The 24610-nt window shown below is 39.6% G+C and overlaps 2 protein-coding genes and 1 long non-coding RNA gene across 7 annotated transcripts; all 3 read right to left on the reverse strand.

The window, feature by feature from the left end:
- Positions 1-948: 948 nt before the first annotated feature.
- On the reverse strand, positions 949-8372 carry rabggta (Rab geranylgeranyltransferase subunit alpha). The gene is made up of 17 exons (XM_044198341.1): positions 8230-8372; positions 7825-7861; positions 7542-7652; positions 6728-6852; positions 6431-6618; positions 6021-6278; positions 5755-5838; positions 5568-5650; positions 4764-4859; positions 3584-3689; positions 3435-3486; positions 3276-3364; positions 3040-3128; positions 2845-2961; positions 2642-2755; positions 2437-2524; positions 949-1694 (listed from the first exon to the last, which is right to left on the reverse strand). Exons 2-17 carry the CDS (start codon positions 7825-7827, stop codon positions 1546-1548), a joined length of 1752 nt encoding a protein of 583 aa, XP_044054276.1. The 5' UTR covers positions 7828-7861; positions 8230-8372; the 3' UTR covers positions 949-1545.
- A 2619-nt stretch (positions 8373-10991) lies between these two features.
- On the reverse strand, positions 10992-15442 carry LOC122877188. Of its 4 annotated transcripts, none has more exons than XR_006378205.1 (5): positions 15272-15442; positions 14260-14448; positions 13520-13737; positions 12672-13434; positions 10992-12582 (listed from the first exon to the last, which is right to left on the reverse strand). It is a non-coding gene; the product is annotated as an uncharacterized LOC122877188 (long non-coding RNA). The 4 variants fall into 4 exon arrangements; XR_006378203.1 differs by having other exon boundaries at positions 14248-14448; XR_006378206.1 differs by having other exon boundaries at positions 14260-14483.
- Positions 15443-16145: 703 nt separating this feature from the next.
- Positions 16146-24330, reverse strand: LOC122877189 (sialoadhesin-like). Of its 2 annotated transcripts, none has more exons than XM_044198343.1 (10): positions 24106-24330; positions 22746-22815; positions 22488-22558; positions 21421-21459; positions 21000-21302; positions 19456-19755; positions 18942-19214; positions 18793-18834; positions 17765-17849; positions 16146-17651 (listed from the first exon to the last, which is right to left on the reverse strand). In XM_044198343.1, exons 3-10 carry the CDS (start codon positions 22513-22515, stop codon positions 17489-17491), a joined length of 1233 nt encoding a protein of 410 aa, XP_044054278.1. In that variant the 5' UTR covers positions 22516-22558; positions 22746-22815; positions 24106-24330; the 3' UTR covers positions 16146-17488. The 2 variants fall into 2 exon arrangements, with proteins under 2 accessions (XP_044054278.1, XP_044054277.1); XM_044198342.1 differs by having other exon boundaries at positions 22726-22815.
- Between the last annotated feature and the right edge of the window lie 280 nt (positions 24331-24610).

A 24610-nucleotide genomic window follows, 5' to 3' on the forward strand; every position in this document is an offset into this window, starting at 1 on the left:
AGCTGACAGGTGTGGTATTTTTCTAATTGAACCTCATTTCCGTTTATTTGTTTTGGTTAGACACTCCCAAATGACAGTTTGCGAGTAAAGGTTTCCTGTTCAGAAATGTCATGACAACAGAGTAAAACAAACATCAACTCACTATGCTGCAAATGTATCACATCAAAACGACGAACAAATGAAGAAAGACAGGAATGTCACTAAAAACTGAATCAAGTGACACACTCCTGGCGACTCCGGCACACCTTTGAAAACGCCTCATGAATTTATTAATGCCTTAATGTCAAAAGCATTAGGGATTCAGTTGAATTCTGGAAAGCCTGTACATCAGGGGCCCAATGTATAAACCATGCGTACACACGAAAAGGTACTAACGCCATTTTCCGAATATACGCAGAAATTGGGTGACATTTTAGTTTTTTTTCTTTCACTACATTGTGTTAGGATGTAAAAACCTTCACTATGAATCCATAGTAATGCGTGAGTGAACTGTTATGATCTTTATATAAATAAATACATGATCTTTACATAAAAAAGATTATCATCCTGATTATTAAAAAAATAACCTAAACCTTAACCTTAACCTAAACCTTCAGGTGTGACCAATCAACAGGTCGTTAAAAAGTGCCGTGCGTCATGGCTGTGCCAAATGATACACGTTTTCCTCTGTCAATATGGTCGACCTTTACTTCCAGTTCACAATCCTTAAAATTGCTTCTTCTTCTTCTTCTGCTGGTGCGCAGTTTCAGGTGATTGAGATGTATGAGGAAAAAACACGTGTGAACAGGCGCACGTGGGGCTTCCTAAATCTGACGAACAGACTGCGTATGCATGTTTCCTGTTTTGTGTGTACACAGATTTATACACAAAAATATACACAGAGTTTTATAAATTTGGCCCCTGAGGTTCATTTTTCTTTGACAACAGAAAAAAAAACCCACAAGAATCTTTTTGGAAGGCAGTGACACAATGTGTGCTGTTTTATTACTGGATCTGTGACTTACTGTGCAACAGTATAGTGTCATATATTAAATGCTTTAAACAACCTTTAAAAAAAAAGTGAATGAGAACTATGAGATGCTCTGGTCATTTGTTATAAGCTTTTCTTCAAATTCAACAGTTTTAAAGCTTACAGAAGCAATAAGCCAGCATTGCTGCACACCAATCCATATACAGTCAATTTACTCCATTATCAGTGTTTCTGCATGCATTTGGGTTTGTTGTATTAAGGACATCCGTACGCACACACGCACACACACACACACACACACACACACACAACTAAAGAAATGCAACATTGGTTATTACGCATTCACTCACACATACACACATAAATCTAGACATTTCAATGAAGGTATTAGAGAGGTTTCTGACATATGCTCTGAGGCATCAGGGTTTCAGACCCTCAGGGGTCGGTGTGATTGACAGTCTCCCAAACAAGTGGAACAAACAAGACGCTTGAAAAACACCCACTTGTTCGTTCACAAACAAACACGCCCGAGAATGTGAAGGACAATTGAACGAAGGGATGCCTCCTCCGTCTGATCAGAGCAGGAGGTCTGTGACTGAGGGCAGCAGCTCGGCTAACTCCGACTCGATGTTGGCCAACTGAGTGACAGGGTTGCCACGGAGATCAAGGCGTTTCAGCTTGGGGCAGGAGGCCAGCGGCTGGAGATCTGCCAATGTAGAGATTTCTGCGCATTTAGGTTAATGAAATAGCCTTCCTGTGTGCTGTGGCGAGCAACATTAGTAGCAATGAATAGAAGGAGATAGCACACATTCCCAACACTGGTGCAAAAGTAAGATCCACATGTCAGATATGACACTGCGATATTAATTTATTTTTCTAAATATAAAACTACATTTACATAAGACAGGTATGCACTGAAACTGTAATTCAACTACAACCCCCCTCCCCCCCAAACAAAACTAGAATGCAGCCTCAGTGTCATAACCTTCAAACCACATTAATTAAAGTTAAGTGTGAAGGAGTCTGCAGCAATGATGTGTTGTTAAGTGTCTCTTCCCGTCTTAATGATGCTGCTTGCTCTGTGAAATTGCAGCGCTGATTTTATTTACTCAATCACTAAACAAAGTTTCAGGTGAAAACAAATTATTCATGCACTGAGCTGAACAGTCTTGTTACCGCTGCAATTTTCTTAACTCCGTAAACACCATCTTTGTGTGCAGTATGTCTCTTACATCACACTCTTCACACACCGTCAGCTCCTCGCACTGTTGTTTTGCAGCATTGAGCCTTGCGCGCTCAGATCTGATTCACGCATTTCTTGAGTCACTAGTACTCTGTGAGGGGAGTGCACAGATATCAGAAATCTTGATCCCTGTGACACTGATGCTACACGATTAACACAGATCCGGAAGAGCACGTTCTCCAGCAAACAAACTAATGAATATGAATGACTGATTTAAGGATACTGTTATTTTTCAAGAGGACCTCCTCCAGTTTGGGAAGGTGATACACTCCTTCCAGGTTTTCTATGGAGTTGTTATCAGCCTCCAAGACCTGCATGAAGCGTGAAGAAGTCATTTTAATCAAACATATTGCAGAAAAAGAAGTAATCAATATATTTCCAACTGTAATCTACCAATTGCGGGACACACAAAAGAAGACAAGAAACACCTCCAGGCACTGCAACATAGCGAACTGAGGAGGCAGCCGCTGCAGCTGATTAGAGGACAGATTGATATGGGTAACCAATAACAGCTGGTCCAGGTGGCATAAAGTGGCCAGGTTCTGTGAGAAAAAAAAACAGGAGAAATGAACTTCCCTATATGGCAGACAGTTCAAAAAAAGTCATGATAAGCAAATATTTCTTAACCAACCTTGTCAGAAATACTGAAGACTCGCACTTCAGCATACTCCATTTTCAGGATGGTGTTTTCAATCATAAACTTGCTGCACAGGTCGCTGTAGTATGCAGAGCGCATGGAATCCACTTCCTGAGGGAAAAATTGAGAGCTTTCAGTCAGTGATCTATGTCCTTCTTCTAGTCAGTGTCATACATGGTTGGTACTCACTTTCAGTGTTTGGAAATGAGCAAGTGTCTCCTTCTCGTATCCCAGAGGGTCTAGCGCCCTCATGAGGAGGATAATGGTCAGTAAGCACCCTGCCAAGGCAAACGGAGAGTTTCAATGGCTACATCAAAACATCCTGATCAGCAGCAGCAAACTTCAGTATTGTGTATTTGTATGTGAAGTTTGGGTTTGTAAGGAACAAGGAGTCATGTGGATATAATGCATTTAAAAGCACGTACACTTATTGAGTGGCTCCAGTTCTTGTAGCTGGTTGCATGACTGCAGCTCTGACTGTAACACTGAGGTCTTCTCTACTGAGAGTTCGCTCCTACAGAGAGAGAGCACACTCAGTTATTACACCTTAAAAAACACTACACAATGTTGTGCCAAAACAATACCTGAAAAGTTCCTGATCCGTGGCAGAGTCCCGACACCAACTCTCAGTTCGACCTTTGGAAGTTAAAAGTTCATAGTGTAAAGAAGCCTGAGGAAATTTACACTTGTAATCCAGCCACTGACAGAAAATGACATGTACGATATGTATCACCTGTGTACAGAGCACAGTCTCTGTGAGTGTGTTTTTCAGTCCAGTGCACAGTCAGATTGTGTTCATTTGTGATGTCGCTTATTGTTCCAGGAGGGAGATCACAGATCTGAGCCGGTGTTAAGGTTAAACAAATAGGACAAAATGCGGATTATTTATTCCACAAGTGGAAAGGAAGAATTTGATTCCAACATAAATTAGCCACCTTTAAATGACACCCACCCTGGCCCACGGCGTGAGCGTGCATGGTAAGTCCATGGCTCATTACCATGCCATACAGCAGACTGGTAGAGCTGGGCAGTATGACTAAATATAACATCCTTGATAGAATAGCAAAACATTAATTTAGACAAACAAGGCTTTAATAAATTCATTTAGTTTTGCACAGCCCAGTAATAAATTCTATCAACGAGCATTAAGATGTTTTAGTCAAAACAGAATTAAAATACAAATTGAAAGACAAAATAATCAGATAATGCCTGAGAGAAAAGTAGCCTAAACTGATTCAGTACAGTTTAAAGCAGAGTGCAGGCTGATGTAACATTCTCACTCTGTGTCCACATGCAGTCCCTGAGTGAGTGACTGAGTGACCACAATAAAAAGTGTCTGGTCAACAGATCCATTTCCATGACAACTGAGCAAATTGTGTCAGAATATTAACACCCACTATTCCATGTTAATTATGGATATTATCTTTAGAATAAGTTTTTTTTTTTTAAAAAGACCGAATCATTCATGTTTTTCAAATGCCGTCTAGTGAATTCAACTATCTTTTTGAAATGAATCCACCATTTTTTTTGCTAGCTCCCCTACACAGGAAGCTCAGCCTGTGAAGTCAGATACAGACAGCACTCCCTGGAGCTGTGGGGAATTCAACAACAACAACAACAACGTCAGCTGTCTGTCACTGTGACCTGACAAATCAGAAAAGCTTTAAAAAAAAAAAAAAAAGAAAAAAATAAAAAGCCATGACAGGAAGTCCCACTACACGTCTGTGGTAACAATAACATTCCATTCCAGTAAGCGGATCAAAGTTTTGTGATGAAACACAGCATCTTATCAGTGTGCAGTATGTGAAGAATGACGAGAACAGAATGTCAAACGAGTATCATGCTCAATCAGCAGCACACAGCGACAGTCAACATTAATGTCTGAGGCATGACCAGCCAATGGAAAAGGATACCCAGACAGGGCTGTGTTTAAAGCGCGGGTGGACACTCCTCCACTCCACTCTCTGGGGCTGACCGTCGAGCACGAGCAGCAGGCCAACAGACTGAGCCTAACAGAAGGGAGGTCACTGAGTAAACACGGGGTACCATAAAGACACTACATTTCAGTTTTTTTTTTGACAATTTGGCACACGCATTTCTCAATACTGAGTTCACTTTTTCAAAACTTCTCACACAGTCAGCACACAGCAGTCAGGTTGACAAGCACTGCTGTATCTCTGTATCTGTCTTATACATGTATGTATAGTGAATATATAGTTTAGACTTTTGTTTTGTATGGCATTACTCGAAAGCCTACTGAAGTATATTGCAGCATTTCATTTCTGACAGTATCTGACAGGCGTAACAGCTTGCGTTTCACTCGTGCTATATGCAAGTAAATGCAACCCGCTTCCAGTCTATTTTCTTCCATTTTACACACATAACTACAGTGATTGTGTGTTGGGCTCTGAGCACTGTCAAAACGCGGGTGACCTACACTTAGTACTGTGCCTGAACGCATCCTGTGGTGTGCTGCTCACACTGCGCCTCCTGTGCAGACACGGAATGATTCAATTCTCTAACATACACTGTAAGGTAGGACAACCCATGCAGTCAAGAGGTGTCATTCTTTTTATTGTCATAAAAATAAATAAATAATAACAGTGTGAAGCATTTTGAAAAAGTGAACTCAGTTTAAAGAAATGCGTGTAACCAATTATTAGAAAATTATAAGAATGAGAAAGCTTTATTTCATGAAAATAAGTGAAGATACTCACATTAACAGGCCTAGAGAAGGCGACGGCCACTCTCTCCTCATCCCGACTGACATACACACAGCTTATCATCTCTTCACGTTCCGCTGTTAAAAAGAGGTTTGTACAGCAAATATTTGCATGCACAGAAAAACTAGTATGTACTTTCATACATACTTGTACACATTGACACAATAAAAGATGGACATACCTCTGCCTAGCAACCAGCGATAGTAGAACCAAGCACTCTGGTCATTGGGGTCAGTAAAGAAAGCATTCTGCACAAGCTCATATTCTGAAAAAAACAAATGGGTATAGTTAGATGGTAAATGTGTTGAATTACACATCAGACATCACTTGCAAACCTCTACTTTTTACAGTCACTGTAAAGCCTCACACTGCCCCCTGTCTGTTGCTATTAGGTATTGCTGACTACACAATCTGGCCGTTCATTTGCTGAGTTGCTGCTAAGTTTACCTTTGAGGAGCTGCTCCTCACAGACGCGATGGGAGTGGGTTTGCGGAGAAGGTGGAGGGGAGGAGTGGGGAGGCTCGCGGCACGGTGACGGGGGCTCAGGAGACTCCGGGTGGAGCAGCGGCAGTAGGGTGCTGCGGTAGTGCCAGCTGGAGTAGTTGGAGAAGTTGGAGCCAATAAGACGATCAGTAAACTCCAACTCCTGATCCACGGGCACACTGGACATTTTCACAACCATCCGGCGGTAATCCCAGCAGTGGACTGGATGAGATGGGAGAATATGGTGTGAGACATGGATGGAAGTAGTGCAGTGACATACTAAGTCCAGATAAAATGCTGAATTATCCAAATCACTACAATTCTACAGTCTCAACATCCTCAATTTGCTTGCATTTCCCTTTTCCATTACTCACAGTTGCGGTCGTCCAGGCTGAGGCAGCGATCACACAGGCTCAGCTCTCTGGCCCAGTCTGGTCGAGGCAAACGGGCTGAGACCCAACCTCGGTGGTGCCAGCTGCCGTAGGACTTTGGGTTCACCTTCAGGCAAGACTCCAGGAATGACAGCTCAGCCTCGTAAATCTTTTGCACTTCATCCTCTTCCCTGGAGCAGATAGCAAGAAACAAAAACATCATGCTCCTGTCATATCTCACACGATTTACCATTTTTACAAAGCTGTGAATCTACAAGTGATAAATGGTAATGATCTAACTTCACAGTCTCCAGGTGCATTAGGATCTCTCTTCTGTAGTTCCAAAGGGTTGCAAAGTCAGGATTGGATGATAGGAGCTGCTGGGTCAGCTGGAGAGCCTCATCATCCCAAATACCCTCCTTCCTCTGTCATACAAGACAAAGTGCGACAGACAGGCAGACAGACACAGGACATAAGAGAAATGAGCACAAGAACAAAAAAACCTGAAACTGATAAATAGGCACTGCTTAGTCAGTAAAACTATTATATAAGCACGACATTTAGTTTTAATACTGTACTTTAACTGTCATATGTAGCTTAAAGACTGCCACATGGAGGATGAGGCTGGTGTTATTCTATATTCTTTAGTCCATCTCTAAATACTTTCCAACTTCCTGTCTGTGGCACTCAGCCCGAAGCCCATTTGCTCCTATTGAATACACAAATCTTTAAAAACAGGTCAAAGGTATATAGCTTCAATTTAAAAAAAGGCTCAGTAATTTCCTAAAGCAGTTGGACACTGTAGTTTTCATCAATAGTTACTCAAACAGGAGGAGAACTGTGCATTATTGGGGGACTACTTTCAACTGTGGATTAATGCACCTTTAGTGAGTAGTTAGGGCAGCAGCAGTATGTGTGGATGTATGTGAATAAACTACATGTGTTCATTATAATGAAGAAACATGTCACCCAGTGCAAGCTATTTCAGGCTTTAGCTACACAGGTAGTACTTGTTAATAGGATCAATTCATTGTTGTTTTTTGTTAAAAATAAGAAGAATATAGAACATCACCAGCCTTATCATGTAAAATAAATGGTAGAATGTGTCTGTGACCTTAGAAAAACAGGCATCTCGTGCAGCCACATATATCTTCAGTTTCTTCTCCCTCTCCTTTCTTTTCTCCTCCTCCTGCTGGGCTGTAGATTTAACCTTCACTCGACCATGCTGTCGAAAGCAAGAAACAAACGGGGGGAAGGTACAGTAAGAGCACTTTACTCTGCTGGTAAAAGGTTATTTTAAATAATTGATTACTCTATATACAATATGCACACTGTATCAAAGCAGTGAATATGCCTACATTTCCAAAGAACATGTGAGTAAATGATAAATCTCTTACCATCCTCTCTGTTTGTGAAGAAGACTTTCACAAAAATCTGTTTATAATAGAAAATGAGGAGTTATATTCAGGGTTAGGCCTGAGTAACGTTTACATGACACAGGCGCAGACAGCTGACAGACTAGCACAAAAGTTATGACCAATCAATCTTATAAGCTCAGCCGCTAGCTGTTCATCGGTGTGTATATATTTTATCCCTCAGTAAGGTTAAAACACTGAACACAAACAGCCCTAAGTCTGAAGTTAGCTTGCTAATTAGCTCCGTTGTCACTAAACACCACTGGGCTGGGGGTAATGCACAGCTCATTCACACAAACACAGAACAGTAACCTGCGATAAAAAAAAATAAATTTTCATCACAGATAAGCACTGAACGCCGCATTGCTTATCCCATAAAACACCCACCTGTTCTTGTACTTGGCTTGTTTTATGTTTTTCTGTATGCAGTTTGATTTGTCATGTCACTTTCAGGATTTCTAACGACTACAATTTTCCACTTCCGTCTCATGAAAATTACGTCACGGACAGAGTATTTTCCTTACGGCGGTGGTTTGTAGCGCTCTAGTGGAGAAAACAGCAAACAGCAGCGCAGAAAAATGAAATTGACCAATTTTGCAGTGTTGAAGGTACGTGGACGTATATTTTTTATGGTGGTTCGTGGGTGGAGGTGTTAAATCCCACTAGAACTCCGTGAAATAAAGATGGAAATGAGACACACATCCGTTAAAGAAGATCAGTAAGAGTAACATAAAATTAAACTTGTTGAAGTTGAAGAAACTTTTCTTCCAGTTAACTATGTTATGATGTACACGATTTTTCTCTGAAAACTATGGAGATGTGGTACATACATACACATGCAAATTATTAATTTATTAATTTAAATCATTGTTTGCTCAAATATTTTAATCTAAGGATTTACCTAATGAATAGAAAATGTGTGGCAATTTACCTAAGATTATTGCAAATATGATGTTTGAAAATACCGACTTTACTCACTAAATGCAGTAGAGCTCCATGTGTTTATGTGCTCATAGAGCTAGATCGATACAGGCCAATATGTCCGCCGATATACCGCAGATATGTGGTATATCGGCTGATAATATTTTTTGTTATATAACAAAAATATTGCAGTAAAGAAATGCCAAACATATATTTGAGGTAGTTTCAACAGTCAGTCAACAGTCATTCTCATTACAATGTTTGTTCACAGATCAGCACTGCCAAATATTTATTTTTACTGTAAAACATACTGCTCACTGCATGTTGATCAATTGAAAAGATCTTATCAAAAATGTGTCTTTATGTTATGTCTGTTAAAAAACAAAAATCGGCTGATTTATATATATATATATATATATATATATATGCGACAGTGGTGCCCGTGGTCATCGGAGCACTCGGGGCAGTGACCCCCAAACTGGAGGAGTGGCTACAGCAGATCCCTGGAAGAACACCAGACATCTCGGTCCAGAAAAGTGCAGTACTGGGAACTGCAAAGATACTGCGCAGAACCCTCAAGCTCCCAGGCCTCTGGTAGAGGACCTGAGCTCGAAGGACGAGACCACCCACGGAGGGTGAAGGACGAAGTTTTTATATATATATATATATATATATATATATATATATATATATATATACACATATATATTAAACTCTTAATTATCCATATCAGTATCGGCTGTGCTTTAGTTCACCAAAAAATACAAACGGGGTTCCCACAAGTCCTGGAAAACCTGGAAAACAGTTGACCAATTTTCCAGTCATGGAAAATACATGGAAAATGAGAGAAAAAGTAAAATGTCCTCGAAAATCTTGTTTTGTCCTGGAAAATAATTTTTCCTTTAGCTGAGAATGAACTACTAGGCTGTCTATCAGAGCTCTCCAAAACGGATAACATTGCCATCTGAAAGAGCTAAGTTATGTTCAGGATCATAACGTTCAAATGATAGTTTGTGAACTAGAGTATTTTGAATAGGCTGCTCTCGGTTATGTTGTGGAAACGCTGTCAACAAACCCCCAAGTCACGTCACATGGCAGCACATGCATATTGGATGACATTACAACTTAAGTGGAGAAACTCAGAATAATGTCAGTTACATTATCCTTCAAATGTAAATATTAGTCACTGCTGGCTGATAACTGGGGTAGTTTATATTAGCTTTATAGATAAACGTTGCTAAGCTTCTTTTAAATGGCTGAATAATGTTAAACTGGTTAGCATGTTTGGTTCAGTTGCTAAAGTTGACGTGCTGGCAAGCTTTTTTTGCCTGCTAAGGTTTAAGGTTTGTGATTGAACACTGGCTAGGAGCAATGGTTTCAAATGCATGTTCGGCATTGTTGAGAGAGTTGGATAACAATGAATAGGAAGTCAGTAAGCAAAATGGTGGGCTACTTTTTGTGTTATTGATGTTCAAGCTATTCAGTTATTGGTGTTCAGGCAGCAATGGTTAATATAATTCAGAAGAAAAAGAGGTTCAGGTTATAAATTAATAATGATGATAATGATACATTTTATTTACATAGCACTTGCCAAGCATAGAGCACAAAGGGCTTTTCAAAAGAAACAAAATATGAAGGAATACAATAAAAAATATAAAAAATACCAATAATTAAAACAGCGCATTAAAACAAGGCAAGAAATAAAAAAACAACAACAGTAAGAGTAGATAGTAGTAAAAGTAGTGACATTAAAACATCTAAAGGTAATGCCCGTATACTGAAATGTTTCTATAACACTTGTCCTCTACCTATAGACTGCACGTCTTTTAAATCAGATTTCCACAGAGAGGAACACATTAGTGTATGGCACGATCCCTGTCTGTCATACCAGCTAGATCATCATTGAAAATGTCCTGGAAAAGTCCTGGAAAATTATCTTTAAGAGTGGGAACCCTGTCAAAACTTTGAAATGTTTACTCTAAAGTCTAGGCCTAGAAATGAATAATTTATGTATTTGTAAGAGGAAGAAATCACTGACATGAGAAGATGCTTTCAGGGGCACAACATAAATCCGTCTTCTGTTTAATTGTCGACTAAGTTGTCGGCTAAGTTGATATCCTTAACTTTAGGACATACACACCCTCTTCTGACAGATGTCAGATACAGGCAACATATTGGGGAAATGCCATTTGGAAAAGATACATTTACAATCAAGACAAAAAGGCAGCTTCCCTGTCAGAAGATTCAAGTTTAATAATAACTGCAGTATCCAGGCACCAGTGACTTTTGAAATAAAAAGCTTTTTAATAAAGAGCCGCCTAAAACATTTTTTTCTTTTGTTACTGTCCAGTTTACAATTTATGATAATGATGATAATTTATGCAAAGTGTAATTGCAATTCAATTCATTCATAATAATAAAAACATTATTTATTATTGCTGTAACAGAAGTAGAAGAAGCAGGACCCATCTAATAAAGTTACATGACATACTCAACTGATATTTTCATTTCTGAATGTAAATAAATACTGTACGCAACCATTCTACTCCATAACCTCATTTGTTTTATTCATTTAGTGGAAAATTCCAAGTACACTGTGACATTCAATTGCAGATTTAATCTTTCCTCTTCAAAATGGAGAAACAAATTACATTACATGCTGAATTTTATCAGCTCGGTGGGGACATTCTGTAGCTTCCACATGAATACAAATCCGGTGAGACAGTTTTCAGATTGCCTTCCCTTCACCTTGAATTACTTTCTCAGGCAAATAAAATAAAACTGCATTACAGCAAAAAGTCTCTATACAAGTCAGACTGAGACACCTTTGTCCATTGCAATTGGCTATCGCATCAAAGAACATGTTTGGTACTGTATAAAGACAACATATTGTGTAATTAATGTATTGTTGTGAAGACAGGGATATATAAATCACCTAAAAAGAATGGGAAATCTAGTACAGTTTAATGATTGAAATGTTATATTATAAGGTGTAGCTAATAAGAACCCCGCAAAAGAAGAACACTTCTAACTACAGCCCCCAAATTACCACAGAACTGAATCAACACTTGTGACAGTGAATAAACTTGGTTTTCCGTTATATTATGCTATCTATCTATCTATCTATCTATCTATCTATCTATCTATCTGTCTATCTGGCTGTCTGGCTGTCTAACCTTTATTAGTACACTTTGGCTTAGCACAAGTGCTCTTTTGCAGGAATGATGTTTAACGTAGGCCTTCCCTTTTCTTAGACCATTAAAAATTCCCTGTGTGCAAGTTCTGCATTGCTAAAATGCATTTTCTATTACATCCGCCTATTGAGACTATTCATTCAGGAATATCAGCTTCTATGTCAAAGTCACAGTCCAAGTCGTCGTCGTGTGGTAGCACAGATCTGTATCCTGACGTCTGAGAGAAGTTATGGGGGCCGGCCGACATTAGTGCCGATCTGAAGTGCGGACAGCCACTGTAGAACTTTATAAAAATGGCTGGTTAATGTTTTCCTGTCTGATAAAGACCCAGCGATAGATGGTGCTGGGATTTCTCCTTACACTGTAAATTACACAAAAACTGACTGTGACTTCATACTCAGTACTATTGTGAGTGCTAGAAATTATAATACCTTTTTAACTTACAGCTTGGAAGCAAGAACTCTTTGCTGCTCCGAAGAACATCTGTGGATCTCATTATGTCCTTATCCAGCTTGTCAATTTCCTGGTTGATTTTTGCATTGATGGTTTCCTCCTTCTCCTTTCCATCTTTCTTCCTCTGACCAAAACCTTTGGCTTTGATTTTGGTCATGTCACCAACTAACAACTGATAATAAAAACAAAAGATTAAAACAACTGAATATTTATATTATAATGGAACAAAACAAATCATCCCCATCACAGCTTAATACTCACTCAGTGACTTGGATTTAGTGCTTTTCACGCTTCCCCTGATCTCAGCTTGCAGCTCGGGGAGTTTCCTTGAAGCCCATCATCAGCTCCAGCTCTCTCCTCCTGCATGTCTCCTCCAGTCGTTGCTTTAGCACATGCACCTCCTCCTGAACTTCTCATTAATTCTCAGGTGGGTGTCATTCATGTCAGAGCAGAAGAGCTGGCCGCTGTCCCCTGCCACCATTTCCTCTATCTTCTCAAACAGTTCAGTAACCTGACTCATATCAGTTTTCTTCATATTGTTCACAGTGTGGTATTTGTTCTCACACTTGTCTACCAACCAGCATAGAGCGCTATACTCCCTTTCAATGTGTGGATTTATCTGCTAGTTTGTCTCCGTATGTGAACAGAACCATGGTGTGTTTCCAGACGCTGGCATCAAGGAGGTTCATGTGTTCCTCTAGGGCGACCTGCCGAGCTTCTCTGAACGTCAGGTCCAAGGGGACAACCAGCAGAACAGCATGAACCTCTAATGGGCTCAACGACAGACCTCGGACAATTTCTTTGTCCATCTCTTCAGTGCAGCGGGAGGGCTCCTTCCACCAGCCCAGGGTGTCGATCACTGTGATCAATCTGCCAGCAACTTCGCCCTCCCCCACCTGACAGTGCTTATTCTGACAGGTGGCGGACACTTCTTTACGCAGGAGGTTATTTCCTGTTGCACTCTTTCCAAATGTCTTCTGACCAAGCATCACTTTCCTCAGCTCCTGTAATCTATTTCTGGAATCTGAGAAGAAAACAACAAGTCATTGCAGGGTGAAAAATCACATCCTGAAAACACAATACTAAAGGACAGTGGAGTGATTTCATACCATTATCCCAAATCAGCAGAGGAAAGCCGTTGTGGTTGACGTGGCAATACCAAGTGATGGCAACATCAGGAAAAAGGAACATGAGAAACTAGAGAAATACCAAGGGCTCAGAGAAGAGCTGGAGAAGGCCTGGAAGGTGAAGGCGACAGTGGTGCGCGTGGTCATCGGAGCACTCGGAGCAGTGACCCCCAAACTGGAGGAGTGGCTACAGCAGATCCCTGGAAGAACACCAGACATCTCAGTCCAGAGTGCAGTACTGGGAACAGCAAAGATACTGCGCAGAACCCTCAAGCTCCCAGGCCTCTGGTAGAGGACCCGAGCTCGAAGGGGACGAGACCACCCGCGGAGGGTGAAGGGCGAAGTTTATATATATATATATATATATATATATATATATATATATATATATATATATATGTATATATATATAAAAAAATATGTGTATATATGTATAAAAATATGTATATATATGTATATATGTATATATATATGTATATATATGTGCATATATATGTATATATATGTATATATGTATATATGTATATATATATGTATATATATGTGCATATATATGTATATATATGTATATATGTATATATGTATATATATATGTATATATATGTGCATATATATGTATATATATGTATATATGTATATATGTGTATATATGTATATATGTATATATGTGTATATATATATAAAAGAAGTGTTTGTTTGAGTGCACCTACTGCCACATTCACCTGGAATGAGTGTTTGCATTTGTTGTCTTTGTTCCTGCCCTCCTCCGTCTCTTTTCCGTCCTGTTCTGGTTCGACCGCACTCAAACCTTTCCTTTCTCAGTATGGTGTTGCCAGAGGAGCTCTTGCCAGCCCATCTCCCACCAATCAGGATGAGTCTGACCTCCGACAGGGTGATGCTCTCTTCCTCCTCTGGAAGACAAAGGAAAACTTGACAGTCTCAGTCACTTTTTGGACCACATGTGAAGAAATAGAGAATGACAGTTTTACCAAAATGTCATGTTTTCAATAACTTTGTGAAACAGCTTCTTTGGCTTGATGATAATGCCTTTTGTTATGATCAAACTGGCATAGAAACACCAGGTGTCTCTGCTGCTTAAGATGACTGATAGAAGAGGAATGCTCTGGTAAACTTCTGCTTGTGTTGTTCTTTGGGGGATTTAGTTATTTTTGACTTTATTAATCCTTTTTATTTGGGAGACGGAGTCTGACGAATAACAGGAAGGTGAGACAAAACCAAACAAGTGAAATATTTTTAGAATGACCCTGAACCAAAACAAATCATTTTTAAATGAAAAGAGGCTTCAAGGAGAAAAGATCAACAACATCAGCTGAGAATGACTCATCACCTCATGTTGTCACTTGTGCTGTGTGATTTGTGATTAAAAAATAAAATGCAACTGAAACGGAAAAAACAATGAGTGACTAGAGAAAATTAAGACTTGTATGATGGGGTGGAGTGCACACAAATGTAGAAACAACACAGCCACGTAAGCGTTTTATTTTGTTGTTTTTGTGTCTCTGTAATTAGTTTTTTTGTCTCTTTATAGTTATTTTGGCTCTCAACAGTTTTGCGTTTTTTTGTAGTTGTTGCATTTAGAAAAATGTAAAGTTATACAACATATCAAATCCTTGTCACTAATTAAGTATTTAAGCTTTAAGTTATTGCATCTCAAAGCAGGTTAAACTATGCAGCTACCCATTTATCTTTAGCGTCACTACTTGATTAACTCACCAAGATTGTTTTCCATCTTTTTTCTTTCTTCTTCTCTTTTCAACTGAACACCCCCGAGAGTTCTGCAGAGGTCAGTGGATGAAGTCTATCCTCAGGTAAAAATATTTTAAGAAAACAGGTCCTCAGTCAGCCAGTCCGCACAGCCTTGACTGTTTGCAGTGACACAGCAAAGCAAACTGCAGCACGGCGGTCTGACAATGTGGCCTAACTGGTTTTACTCATGTCGTGTAATTGCTGAGAGCTTGTTTGAACATGTGAACACATCAATTACAATGAATAACTAAAGTCTAGAGAAGAGGCTTTCAAAACCTTTGTTGTCTGACCTTTGTAGGAACTCTGACTGGGCCTCTTTAGTGATGTTTTTGCAGAGGGCAGCAGATTTTTCTTCAGCTTGTATTAATTTTAATCTCTGTCCTAGCCAGAGCCCTGTCACCTCCCTGTGCCAGAGCATATCTTTTGGGAACTGGGACCAAAAATTCTCCTTAAATCCGTAACACATTATCCTACATGATTTTGGCAGACTGACTGTGTCTGCACTCATAATTTAGATGGTGCTGGATGATCTTGTGATTGTTCTTTGTCGCCCATGCTTGTCTCTGCACACTGACTTACTGCTCAAGAGTCATTCCAGTGAAGTCCTCATAGATAAAGAAATGTGCTCACTGACACAGACAAGCTTTAGAACATGATCAGAAATTAGTGCATTTGTTTTTATCTCAAATTTGCTGCTTACCGTAATGAAAAAAAAGTGAAAAAAATCCACTCTAATCAGGTTCCTTTTCAGCCCTCAAGGCAAGAAACTGTAAATAAAATGCTTGGTAGCACTTTGGTATGAATTAAATCAAAACCAAAGACATACTGCATGTGGTGTGCATATGTATTTATTTTACAGTAATGTAAAGATGAGTCATGCAGTGCATCATGCCATCATAATTATCCTGACAGATACATAATGCTCTATAAGAAATTACATCAATTATATCCAGAGCCTAGATTAGCATCCCGTGGATTGTGAGATGTCATTCATACTGCCAACTCAAGTGGAACAGACTATTATGTGCATGCAGAATATGTACAGAGTTGATGTTTGATGTCTAGGCTCTGACTTCGTCACTCCCCAAAAGGATACCAAGGTCAGCACAGAGATTGGGGAGTGACCATGGACGGATTATGAGACAATGGGCCCCTGGGCACAGACATGTCAAAGGCCCCCCCAACATAGGAGCAAGACCCTCAGACTGAAAGACACACAAGACAACTACAAGCGCCTCGGCTGCGTAGTCATTTTGTTTGTTATTTTTATAGTCGTTTTGTGTCTTTGTACATGTTTTGTCTGTTTGTAGTTGTTTTGTGTCACTTTGTACTCGTTTGTGTTTCTTTATGGTTGTTATGCGTCTCTAAAATATCTACAAAACAATTCTATCAAGTATAATCATAAACATCAGACAACAAGACAAAGCAAACAAAAATAACAAGAGCAGTCAAAAGGAACAAAAAAGAAGGAATTTACAGTCAAAAGTAAAATGCTATTTGGCACTGTAAATTAGATGCTTTTTCAGTTGATTCTTGAAAACCTATAAAAAACTAGATGACTTTCTATTCGCAAGAGAGGGGCATCTATATTTAATGGAATATTGATATCAAGAAGTACGACAGTACGGTAAATTTAAATCCTTTCAAGAACTGAATTAAGATCGGAAAATTGATTTGAAACATTTTGGCAAATGTCAGGGGGGCTTTTAGGTACAATCAAATACATAAAAACATATATTCAAAATATGGATGTCATAAAATATTTACTACATTTCCTAAACAGTGGGACAGGTGAGTCACAGCTACTTACTAACTGATTACCATTTTCTTTATTTTTTTCAGGATGGAAAGTATCTTGTAGGATGAAGGTAGGATGAGTTAGTAGCACCCCAAACAATTTACAACAGTTTAAATATGGATAAATTAAACGGTAATACAAGTTAAGTTAAATAACAACTATGGTAGGTCAGTTGACAAACCTTCCTCAGTATTCTAACTGTTAATCAGCTTTTCACAAATATTTTTAATGTGGATTTTTCAAGTAAGAGTTTACATTTAAAAAGACTCGACTTATATGAGAGACTTGCATGATTTGAAGCTTATTTATAACTATAACTGACTGAACTATCTCATAGGGTTCACTCCATGTAGTATTTTCTATATGCGTCATGTGAGAGTGATCCTTTAAGTGCCAGGATATAACTGCTTATCCAACAGATTGGACATCTCCATCCAGGACAGGTCCCACTGCATTTCTGTCACGTCCTGCTTGGTCACAGGAAGACCCACTGCTGGTAGATCCTCTTTGGAAACTGGCCAACAGCTACGTGTGCAAAACATCTGGTACCTTCACACAAATACAACAATCAGTAAAGCATTTGCTCAGCAGTCTTTTTGACTTGTGATTCGTCGTGAGAAGTAAAGTGGGCTGAAGATTTTCTAATAGATAGTGTGACTGACCTGTAGTGACAAACTAGCCAAACACTTAGAAGGATGAGGAACAGAAGTACAACTCCACATGAAACAATGATCCATTTCCAGGAGCCTGATAAGATAAAAGAAATAATATATATTTTTAAATGTTTCAGGATCAGACAGTAACACAGGGGTACCAGAAACTACATCACTATTGCGCCACATCATATAGTCTACTTTCTCAGTAACAGCTGCAGTCACACCAAGAAACCTTTAAGTACGACATACAGCAATCTGATTCATAGGATTCATAGATGCTGATTTTATATGACTAATATAATAATAATCAGCTAAAAAAAGTGGACACTATAGTTTAAAAAAGCAACGTAATTGTCCCTTTAGATGTCATTACTCTAGAATAAATAGCCGCACAGTATTAAACCTCAACTACACACCCTTTTAGACAGTTGAAAAGATATCAAAACAGCTTCAGCCCTTTTATGTTCTTGATTCTCATTTATGTAGTCTTTGCATCATGCATACTGAGGACATTTTGCTATAAAGGACAGTCCCACACCACAGAGGGGTTTTTTTTAAATAAAAAATGTATGGATATATGTACATACATGTTACATATAAGTATATGTTTGCGCTATACTGTATATAGTCTGTAATAAAATGCTCAAAAGGTATGAGGAAATTCAAATCTATATCAGTGACCAGTTTAAACATTTTAGTTGTCAGTAACTGACTGCTGACAACTGAAAAGAGCCCTGTGCTAAAGCCGAGTTACCTTTGGCTAAAAACTTTGTTTTTTAGGCATGTCAGTGACTGTAGTGTCGTGTAGCAGGTAAAGACCTGCACACATGGAAATACAGTAAGTGACATGCAGGCATATCACAATAGGCACATATAAGACAATTAAGGATTAATAAATGGTTTATCAATTATTAAACCCTTGTTAAAGAATGACTTATTAGAAAGTGGTACCTTTACACAGTAATTATTGTTATCTTCGAATATTCCCTCCAAAACTAGTAAATGAATGTAATAACAATACGAAATCATTTTACCACTAGTGGAGGCTGCTGTCCCATCTGTTGAAGTGAAGTTGCCTAAAAGACAAAACAATTGACATCTTTCACTGATCTGCTTTGACTTATATTACACCAAGCAGAATGATGAATATTATTATCAAATGCAATAAAGCCACACAGCTGACCTCGGTCAGGCCTCACTGATAACCAGCTCTCTAGACTCTCCATCTTTCTGTCCTGGGATGCACACTTGTAGAAGCCTTCATCTTCCTGTGCCACATTCTCAATTGTCATCTTTATTACACTGTCTGAACTGGAGGAAGTGCTAGTGATGATTTCTGCTCCGTTTTTAAAGAAGGTGGTTTTACTGTGGTTGCCTGCCCAGTACTGACAATACAAGACCACTTTATCGCCCTCAAATACAGGGAGGGCAGGAGTCTTCAAGATGATGGTACCATCTGTGGGACAAAGATAGTAGACATGGTTAACAGTCAAATTGCTTTACTGTAACTCCTTATTATTACGTTTCTTTTAAATACAGTCCCTCACACAACACATTTAAACCCTCAGTGTGTGATTGTTGATACACTGTGGAGCAACACACTCCAGTCAGTCTGTTTGGACCATGTTTTGCTTTCTTTTGTGGTTTCTCCCCCAGTTTGTCCAGTGTCTTTAACATCACTGTTACACAAGACTCACAGCTTACTGTGATGTTGACTGCGTTGCTGCGGCCCTCAGCGCCCTCACACCAGTACAGTCCACTGGTCCCGTTGACGGCAGTGAACTCACACCTGTCAGACTTGTCTGCGCTAACAGCATCCCCTAGTGGTGAACACGGGTCAGTGTAGCGGAGTCTGTTCCTCACTCGGCCCCAAGAGAACTGCTTCAGCATCCAGCCTGAGGAGTTAGTCAGAGACACCGGACACTGGACAGTGAAACGCTCCCCTCTGAAGAGCTGTCTAGTGCTGGGAGTCAGAGTCAGTGAGGGAGGAGGCAGCTCTGGAGGAGGGAGATGGACAGAGGGAGCAGAAGAAGAGAGTGAGAAGAAGACAATCAAGAGATGCAGTTGTTTTCATACCATAGCAGTTCACAAATGCACTAGTACTTCTGTATGTCTGGCTGTAGACTAATAGGTCACATGGGACCATAACTGATATATCTATAAAATACATTACAGTTATCACATAGTATATGTTTATATTATCGCAAAAACTGTATTTAATGAATGAGAGATGAAGAGCACCTTGTACTCTGACACTCACTCAACAGCAGCAACACTGGAAAAGCAGAGATGGCTGAAGGAGAGATTGTACACTGTATACTGAGATATCATGTACTGTACAATACTGCTTGACCTATTTCATTGCAAAGGATGTAATGCCCTCATCTGAAACTCAAATCATTTTCTTATTCCACACATCTTCTTTTTTTAAAAAAAAAAAAAAAAATTTAAAGTTATTCATCTGGTTTAAAATCAGCCAAAATTATTATATTTATGCACATTTCTAGCCAACTGTTGGATGGATGCCATGAAATCTGGTACAGACACTACTGTTACCCTCAGGATAAATTGTAATAACTTTGGAGATCCCCTTAGTTTCCATCTACAGATCAAAATGTCCATTTGTCCAGTTCTTTGGCTTATGACCAAATACCTAAAAAACTAATGACATTCCCATTAGCCTCAGCTGAAAACATTACCATGCTAACATGTTAAACTAAGATGGTGAATGTGGAACCTGGTGCATTATACCAGGTTAGCATCAGCATGTTAGCATTGTCACTGTGAGTATGTTAGGATTTAGCTCAAAGCAACACTGTGCCTACAGTAAGTACAGTCTCACAGAGTAGCGTGACTAGACTCTCAGTCTTGTTTAAATAGGCTGCATGCATGGTATATTGTTAAAGGTAATTGGCCTAAAACACATTTTTGTGTGTCCTGTGCAACAAGCTAAGTTTTATAAAAGAAATGGTTGTGATATGGATTGTTTTTAGGTTGTTGTAATACTGTAAGTGTTATTTCCATTTTAGGATTCAATACTTAGCCAACATATCTTATGAAATGGTATTAACCCTGATATAGAATAGATTAACATTATGACTTCAGTGGCTGTGTCCAGATATGTGCCGCTGCATCAGAAGTCAGTCCTGGACTACACAACCTTTCCACTCTTGTGTGTTGTCGTGTGCATATAGTAGAAACCTGATGCCTCGCTGCAGAGGTTGCAGCTGCTGCTGCTCACCTGACACACTGAGCGTGGCCGGCTGGCTGAGGAGCACCACAGAGGTGATGTTGCTCTCCCACCGCTCGGCTTGGCACCAGTACCTGCCCGCGTCCTCCCTCATTACCGCGGTGATGGAGTAGCTGTCACCGGAGACCAGGTGCCTCAGGTTCGGGGTTGGAGCAGTGTGTGGTTTGTGCCTGAACCACCGGTAGCTCCACACAAAACTGGAGTTTGACTCTACTGTGCACTGCAGCAACACGCACTCACCAAGGTAGATGTTTGACCCCGGAGGCCACACAGACACACTGACCTTCGGAGTCTCTGCAGGAAGAAACTCCATTATGTTCTGTGGTTGTTCAGGCTTGTGTCAAATATACATTAAGTGTGTGTGTATGAGACAGGTGCATGCTCTGTCTGTATTTATTGTCTTTGCCAGTACCTTTATATGTAGCAACTTGGAGAGCAAATGCGGCTACACCTGAAATACAAAGAAATTACTCCACACAAACACATTCAAAACACACACACACACACACATCTCCTTATGTCCTCATATACTACCACAGCTTGTTCCTGCCACATCTGTGGCATTTTGGGTACAGTATGTTTAGTCTTCTCTGCCAATCAGGAGTAAAATGTATTAAAATGAACACCACAAGCAGCTCAGATGGTTTGTTCCCACATGACGACACGCCAGATAGTCAGTTATGGTCCACTGCTGATTTTGGATTATTTAACCAAGACAACATTAAGTAAAAATTCAAAAAAGTTAATCTCCACAGGCAGATTTAATACATCTAACACCAACAAACTTGTGATTGTAAGACATAACAACAATCTCTAATTCTGCTGAGACGTTGCTATGAAGACACAAACCATCCAAGACACATCCTTTAAATAACACACACATAGTTATAGTACTGCCACACAGTTTGACAGAGAGGAGAGCTTCCTGTTCCTTAATGAGACTGTTTAGACGGTTATCATCCCCATGGGAACAGAAGGAATGCACACACATTTGCTGTATTTTCCTGTTAGACACCATGCACACACACACACACAGTAGTGTAACGTAGTACTACTACTGTAGTCATACAGTTTTGAACATAACTCACGGCTGTCAAGGATGGAATAGCCAACACAATGATTTGGCAGCCTTGTCCAAATCATTTCCATTATTTAGATTCTGGCTGGTGCACATCATTGTAATTTAGTACTGTCTGAAACTCCCAGCTGCAGGCTAACAGCCCAGTAAAATCTAGAACCCTGCATACCATACTGATATCTGCATCAAATAAGAGAGTACATCTTTGGGTCTGAGTCAGCACTGCTCTGACAGCTGAACGCAGACACTTCCTAAAGTACTTTATTCCACCAGTAGAAGATTTTTTTAATAAAAAGACTTTAAAAGTTTTCCCAGTAGAGGCCAGTCTGAATGCAGTCATTCAAAGTTAAAAAAAGAGGCAGGTGTGTGTCAGTTAATCAGGTTTTATCTGTGACACTCACCCAGCAGTGAGGAGATAATGATGTTCATTCTGTCGAATGTCCAAAATTAGATGTGCAGCTCTTCTGTGATCCTTTATAAAAAGAGAGAACGTGACAATAATTATGATTTTAAGATTTCCACCAATTAAAATGATGCAGCCTGTATCTCAGAAGGCCATTGTTGTTTTCCGCAGCCTTTTTATTTTAGAAGCCATGAGACAGAGAATAATAGTATCTCTCAGGAGGAGTTTCGACTGACTATCAAAGCAAACCACAGACAGAGATGGTCATCTTGGTGGAGACATTTCCTTCCTCTGTCAACCAGTTAACAGGCGGAGCCATCAGACAGCTGAATTCAGGGACAGACAGAAAGGCAGAGAGGTAAAGATCCCAAACCACAGTACAAATAATTTGCTATCAACAAGCAGTTTTACAGTTTCTCTGCAAAAATCTCTGCCTCGTAATCACCATCATCATTTGTTGCACATATATGTGACAAACAACACCTGCTCCAAATGTGAAAGTATATTTTTCCGTTTGGTTCCAAATGATGCTGCTGATGTTATGTATATCCTGCCAATGCTGAAATGAAGTTCTGCTTTTCTCAGTTTTATTTCTATATATCGTCTTACACAGGTTGTTGGTTGTCTTTTGTTATCTCTCGTTTGCTCTATTTATACCCTCCTTTACTATCCAGTAGTTGCTGACACTGATGCTTATTTTCTCTTTTGGGAGCATTTCATTTTATTCAGTGTAATCCAATCAGTTACAATCAGATAAAGTTTTGATACATTGAAGGAGGGGAATCCTAACCCCCAGTCAATTACTTTTTTTTAATCCACACTATTACCATCTATGGATTGCAATGTCTGTCGGTCTGTCCACCACTTTGAGCCAGACTAATATATATACATATATATATATATATATATATATATATATATATATATATAACTATTACAATAGATTTCCATGAAATTTTGTACAGACATTTGTAGCCCCAGAGGATGAACCCTAATGACTTTGGTGACCCTGTGACTTTTCTTCTAGCACCACCAGCAGGTCAAAGTTTTCAGTTACCCTGTGAAATATCTCAACATGTATTGGATGGATTGGGACAAAATTTTGTACAGACATTTATGGATGTTTTATCCTACTGACTCCCTGACTTTTCCTTTTAGCGCAACAATGAGGTTCACATTTGTGGTTTTGACTGAGTCTATCAACTATTGGATGGATTGTCATGAAATTTGGTACAGAAATTTGGTTTCATGATGGTGCCCCCTTCTTTTGCTTTTGTCTATGTAGATGGAGACCTTATTTCAATACAGCCAATCAAATCTTCCATAAAGCAGTAACGTCAGTGTTCAATCATAGGCAGACGGTCACACTGAGCCAGACAGCTGCCTGCTAACGTTATACAACAGAAGAGCCACAATCTTCGAACAACAACCCGTATTAGTTTTCCTTCTTATCTGACTTAGAAAGATGAACATACATCTTGTCCTGCACCTTAGCTTGTTGAACGAGCGACCAAACAAACATTCACAGTGGAAAAGTGCACCGCTAATGTCACTTTGCAGGCTAGATAGCTAATTAGCTGCTCAGCTACAGCACATTTAACAGCATGTAAACATACCAGCAAATGTCACTTCGATCCAGTTAGATGCCGGTGTGGTCCTTACTCTTCAATACCTCTAACAGGATGTCTGCCCATAACACGAAGGCTACAGCACAGGTTTGTTTACTTTGTCTCTCTTCCCCTGCAGGGGCTCAGCCTGCCAGCTGCTGTCAATCAAACAGACACCGACACGCCCCTCCAGCCCAGCCTTTCTGATATTTATTTACAAAGACCTTTTTTTCACCCTTATAATAAATAACTATTAACAATACATTTAAAAACACGTTTACCTTATTTTTTTACTACAAAAAGGGACTTTTTAGACTTTAACATCAGCATGTTAGCATTTAGCTCAAAACACAAGTAGGAGTACAGCCTCACGGCAACAACCAGTCTCCTTTGGGTTTTCGCAGCACCTCGAACTTTTCGTAACTTTTTGTGTATTGCCTATGAATTTCTAACTTGCATGTGGACTGTGCTTTCACAGGTAACTACAGCTGCCTCGTTATCCCTGAGTGATCCC

The sequence above is a fragment of the Siniperca chuatsi genome, linkage group LG6, assembly GCF_020085105.1.
Source record: "Siniperca chuatsi isolate FFG_IHB_CAS linkage group LG6, ASM2008510v1, whole genome shotgun sequence".
Lineage (NCBI taxonomy): Eukaryota > Metazoa > Chordata > Actinopteri > Centrarchiformes > Sinipercidae > Siniperca > Siniperca chuatsi.

Excerpts from the sequence above, each read along its gene's own strand:
- rabggta (XM_044198341.1), bottom strand. Across the intron at positions 6,279-6,430 it reads CAGCCTGGACGACCGCAACT|TCCACTGCTGGGATTACCGC; the intron begins GTGAGTAATGGA and ends CATCTCATCCAG. Across the intron at positions 1,695-2,436 it reads GGTCCTCTTGAAAAATAACA|AAATCTCTACATTGGCAGAT; the intron begins GTATCCTTAAAT and ends CTAAATGCGCAG.
- LOC122877189 (XM_044198343.1), bottom strand. The coding sequence starts at position 22,515 with ATGAACATCATTATCTCCTCACTGCTGG. Across the intron at positions 21,460-22,487 it reads CATTATCTCCTCACTGCTGG|GTGTAGCCGCATTTGCTCTC; the intron begins GTGAGTGTCACA and ends TTTGTATTTCAG. Across the intron at positions 18,835-18,941 it reads ATCAGTGAGGCCTGACCGAG|GCAACTTCACTTCAACAGAT; the intron begins GTCAGCTGTGTG and ends TTTGTCTTTTAG.